The following is a 5,863-nucleotide window of genomic DNA, read 5'->3' as shown; positions in this document are numbered from 1 at the left end:
TATGCCTGGATTCTCGTAATATCGCGTTATTATCCATTCGTCGATGAGTTACTCGTTGTTCGGCGATTCAAAACCTATATGCGATTATTATAAAGAATAAAGTAAAATAAAAGAAATAAGGACAAAACCAAGTAACAGTAATAGAAGTAAAATGATTCCAGGATATATTTTTTCTTGAATTAACCTTAATACATATTAGCTTCTGTTTACCTGCATATATTTTATTTGTCAAACCTTAGATTAATTACATAAACTTTTTGACGATATTAAAAAAATAAGCAGTGTTATTTATCTGTGATGTTTGTACCTTCTATTTATTTCCACGACCATGTCCTCGATATCTATGACTGGAATTTCTCTAATTGTACATGGCTTTAGGTCTTTCACCTGTACAATGTGTGCTTCAGCTCCATGGCCAATCTTGAAAACGTTTTTACCGATGCTCCGTATTACAGTGTAACCACCGGTATATTTATTCGCTAGCTTACCCGAAAACTTGTCAATCGTGGATGAGAGATGGTGCTCGCATGTTTCGACTAAATCCTCTACTCTCGGTACCCAGTCACTTCGTTTCTCGTTAGAGTACCGACTCTGGTTAGAGAGCGCGCGCGCAAGGTTCAAGCGTACGAGGTCCATGGCCTCGTGTAAGTTTTTCAAATTTTCCTGATAATCATAATTATTAACTGTATGACCGCTTTCGAGCCTTTTCCGCAACGTATTTGGAGGAAGTAATTCATGACCATAGTTAAGGTAAGCTAGCGTGAACTGCGTTGACTCGTGTTTTGCCGTGTTAATGACAAAAATTAACTCTGGTGTGAATTTGTCCCAAAAACGATGATTTTTTTTTATGTATTGCGTGATCATTGTTCCTATCACCTTATTAGCCCGCTCACCGGGGTTACATTGAGAGGAATAAAGTAAGGTCCTAAAATGTTCAATTCCGTATTTTTTTAAAAGTGAGGTCAATTCTTTACTAACAAACTGACTTCCGTCATCCGACATGACCATCCGGACGCAACCGAAACGTAATAAAACACGTTCTTTCAAGGCTTTCACGATGGTGTCGGCTTTTGTTTGCTCCAGGGGGTGAATTTCCACCCCTTTCTGAACTTATCCTGTAGGAGTAGTGTGTAACACATCCCGTTTCACGAACGGGGCTTTGGGCCGATTATATCTACTGAGACAATCTTTCAGGAACGCGTAGCATTGACTGTGCCCATTTTTCCTGGGGTTAAATCCTGAGGAGGCTTAAACTCCTGGCACTTATCGCAACTACAAACGTACCTTCCTATACCTTGGTGCATTCGCGGCCAATAGTACGATCTTGCTATTCGGTTTATTGTTTTCGTCAGCTCTAGGTGACCTGTGGTCGGTTTGTCATGGTTCTCACGCATGACTTTATCGCGTAATATCTCGGGCACGCATAGTTTCCATGCATCATTTCTTTCAGAGTAATTTAGGCTGTAGTGCATATGGCGATATAAATTTCCGTTTATGATGCAAAATTCCGGGTAATGGTGTGGCCGTGTCTCGATCCCTCGCTTAACTCGCGCATAACACCCGTCTTCCAGCTCAGTACTCGCGACCACTATTGTTTCTTGCATCCCCTCTAGGTCTTCCCCTACATGCTCCTTGTTACTCCGAGAAAGTTGTCACGTAGCGATTCAAACGTGAATCGCTGCGCGCGCTTTCCCATCTCGCCGTGAATTTAACAACACCTCCTAGCTAATAAAGCGCATTTAATTATTATAATATTTTATTATTTAAGTATTGATATTGTTTGATTAATTATTACTTATGATTTATTTATGAATGATTGAAATTATTGTTTATTATATTTTATGTTTTGATCATTATTTCTAAATTTATGTATTCAACCGATATTTTCATTTCAGTTACTAGCACACGCGCGCGTATAATATAGATAAAAAATGTTGGAAAATCCAAAAATGCACACCTCAATCGCTCATTTCATGTTTAATAGGGTGGTCGTTAAAAATTAAATTTTCTCAGGCACCCCATAAAAAGCTTCTGTTAAGTGGAAAAATACGGAGGGAATTTGGTTTTTTCGGTTTAAGTAAAAAGAACACGTGCCGAAGGACGATCAAAGTTCATTTTTCGATACAATCGCGGTTTTTTTTCAATATCTCATGAAATATGCAGATTAAAGGAAAAAGTAATAAAAACAATATTGTAGGAAATTGGAGTCTTGACAAAAAAGGTCATGATAATTTTTTTAATAATACGTGTATTTATGAAGATATTTTAAAAAAACTTTTCTTAGATCTGATGAATTGAGCGTTTTAAGGATTACAAATTTCGAAAATAACATTTTTCTAAGCATATAGAAACTGTAACAAGCATTAATGATTGATATGTGGCGAGTTACAAAGTTGTCTATATTTAGGAAAAAATGTTATTTTTAACATTCGTTATCCTTAAAATGCCCAATTGATAAGATCTAGAAAAGTTTTTTTAAAATATCTTCATAAATACACGTGTTATAAAAAAAATGAACTCAACTTTTTTTGTCAAGAATTTAATTTCCTACAAAATTGTTGTTACGACTTTTTCCTTTAATCTGCATATTTCATGAGATATTTGAAAAAAACCGCGATTGTATCGAAAAATGAACTTGGATCGTCCTTCGGGACGTGTTTTCTACTTAAAACGAAAAAACCAAGTTCCCCCCGTATTTTTTCGCTAAAAAGAAGCTTATTATGGGGCGCCTGAGAAAATTTAATTTTTAACGACCACCCTAATGTTTAATCATTACTTGTATTTTACAATATTAATTTTTTTTTTCTAATTTATAAATTTTTATTCACTTTATAAACCATCAAGTTAATTTTTTTATTTCCTATTTTCAGTTTATTTTTTTTAACTTCCCGCTAAGAAAATTGTAAATTTTCAAAAATTCGGGAAGTTATTGTTTCCACCCCGATTTTCGAAAATCGAGTTTTCATCAGATGTCGACGTTTTGAGGTCCTAGGAAGCTATTCTGACTATTTTCAGAATGAAGTCCAAGTGTGTGTGTGTGTGTGTGTGTGTGTGTGTGTGTGTGTGTGTGTGTGTGTGTGTGTGTGTGTGTGTGTGTGTGTGTGTGTGTGTGTGTGTGTAAACTCTTTGTAACTTTTTAACTAATAAACCGATTCGGATGGTTAAGATGGCAATCGAAAGGGCTTATCGGCCGTCAACTTTCTTGAAAATTTCAGATCATTTGATCAAGTAGACTCGAAAATATTGGCGAACTACGAAAAAAAAATTTTTTTTTTTTAGATTTTAGTGATTTCTCAGAAACGACTTGAACGATCGACTTCAAAATCTAATCAGCTCTAGAATTTGATAAAACGCATCGAATGCGACCCCAACCATCTCAATCGGTTAATTTGTTCGAGAGATATCGTGGGAGGAAGAAATGGTGAAAAACAGTTACTTGCGAATATCTTTGAGACAACTCAACCAAACAATTTCAAAATCTAATCAGCTCTAGAACTCAATGAAACGCGTCGATTGCCACCTCAACTATCGAAACCGATTAATTCGTCTGCGAGATATTGTGGGAGAAATAAATGCTAAAAAATGTTTTTTTTTTTTTAAACAATGGCATACGAGATTTTCCGAGCTCGAAGAGCTCGAAAATGTATTTCCAATAATGTTTTCGAGCTCAAGGAGCGGGAAGTTGTAACAAGGAAAATTTGAATTTTCCGCGTTCAGATTTCCATAATTATCTATTATGCGCGCCGTCGATGAAAACCATAACTACTCCAGGGTTATCCGGGATAGAGCGCGACTTGTCACCAGGAGTGGTAATTGTAGGGGCTTGTCCGTCAATCCCCCTCCTAGCTGTAAGTAGGAGTTTCCAGATTTCCGGAAGTTGCCGAATCTAATCGAGTGGGTACACAGTGATAAGTGTCGGTGAGAAAATCGAGACTAGAAGACAACCGGACAGACCTCCGAAGGATTGAGACGCTGCACTAACTCAGGTAATTAATTAATTTAGACTTGGATTCTAATTGTGGAACCAAGCGATTATAATATTTATTTCTTATCGATACCAGGCCAATAGCCGGTATCCTTTATAACATCTTATTAATTATACTGGAAAAGCAGGTGAAGGAGAGTACGAGTAAATTTGGAATTTTGAGAGACGAGAGTAAAGGAGAGTCAAGACCGAGACAAAGGAACCAGTCAAGACGAGACAAGGGAACCCAACAAAACGAAACGGAGACAAGTCAGAGAAAACTACACATCAGAAATTAACATCAGGTATTAATTAAATTAATTGTTCTAGGCCCAAGCCAGAATATTAATTTAATTCTATAAAAATACTTAGTCTTTCGTCGGGTAATCCGCGTCTAGGCCCGTAATAGATTAATTATTGTAAATTTTGTTAAAATTAATTTAAGCCAGACGTTGTCTAGCCGGATCCAGGCCCTTCAGCCGGATCCAGGGCGTCGTCAATGATTCCAGGCCATTGCCGGAATTATTGCGTCGTAGAAATTTCTAGGCCTATTGTGTAACAACACAAGCCAGAAATTTCGTGGTCGAGTCCGCGTTAATTATAGTTGTTTAATTAATTATTAAATAAAAATTAATTAATAATTTACCGTAATAAAATTTATAATAATAAAAGAGAATTAAAAGTCGGAGATCCAAAGTAGTCAGTAACGCATACTTTGAAGTATTGGGTAAACGCGGTATTGAGATCTCTGATGTAAGTTTATTGCGGATACAGATAATTGTTGGTTGGTGATAAGTGTGGCGGGAAAGTCGATGGCCGGACGCCATTTTAATACTATTTAAAATCAGTGTGTGTGGAAATAAGTCCAGGAGACTAGAGTGAGTGTGCGCGTGTATAGATCCAGGGGATCGATTTTAAATAATTATTATTGTTAATTAAGGTTCGTCAGGTACGACGATTTTAAGTTGTTTTAAATAAATGCCAAAGGTAGTTGGCCAGTAGTAATAATAAAGTCGCGTGCGTGTGTGTGTGACGCCAAAGGTAGTTGGCTTAATTAAGGTATAGGAAACCGCCAAAGGTAGCTGGATTAAACAAGGTTACAACGTCAAAGGTAGTTGACGATAGTTATAAGGTATAATGTATAAGGTTTATAAGGTATAAAGGTTTATAAGGTCAAAAAGGTTATAAGGTTAAAAGGTTTATTAATTAAATAAAAAGTAAAAAGGTTAAATAAAACTGAATTGATTTTATTATAAATTATCCTTCCTCTCCTCTCTCTTACAATTAATTAATTTACAACGACCCTGATGATCTAAGATCCGGCTCTGGGAGGCCGTTATCACTTCCAGTGGCGCCCTTGATAAGAACGACCAGAGTAACAGCAATAGCCCTGTTATAAAGTTTTGGGGCTGGCCCGCAGGGTCAACCGATAGACCGATTTTTATTTTTCATTACCATTTTTTGTAAATGTCCCGCCTTTTTGTCTTAGATATTGCTCTTTCTTTTCAAACCTATACTGTTACGCAAGTGCTGCTGTCGGTAGTCAATGGAGAGAAAAAAAGAAAACAGTAATAACAACAGTAAATATAAAAAAATTGCAACTAAATTTTCCGTGAATAATCAGTTTTACATTTTAAATTGATTACAATTAAACTAAAAGGATTTAGATAGTGATTTTCATGAGGGTTGTTGTGATCAAAAATACAAAGACTATAGAAAAGATTTAGGCCGATGAATTGTGTCAATCGAAATTCATCGTTTTTACCAAGTTTCATACACGATAATTGACAACTCATGTCTCTTAGATTAAAATAATTCATATTTAATTAATAGAATAATATATCGGCTTAATATTGGGTCGAAATTATTCTTCGAGTCGAATATAACATATTAATCATA

General features: G+C 35.9%; 1 protein-coding gene across 1 annotated transcript; it reads right to left on the bottom strand.

Annotated features, from left to right (window-relative positions):
* Nucleotides 1-288: 288 nt before the first annotated feature.
* Nucleotides 289-1,002, bottom strand: LOC130672995 (uncharacterized). The gene has a single exon (XM_057477838.1). It carries the CDS (start codon nt 1,000-1,002, stop codon nt 289-291), a length of 714 nt encoding a protein of 237 aa, XP_057333821.1.
* Nucleotides 1,003-5,863: the final 4,861 nt, after the last annotated feature.

Source organism: Microplitis mediator, chromosome 1 (assembly GCF_029852145.1).
Source record: "Microplitis mediator isolate UGA2020A chromosome 1, iyMicMedi2.1, whole genome shotgun sequence".
NCBI lineage: Eukaryota > Metazoa > Arthropoda > Insecta > Hymenoptera > Braconidae > Microplitis > Microplitis mediator.
Note: the sequence above shows the minus strand (reverse complement) of the source record. Positions and strands in the feature narration are given on the sequence as shown.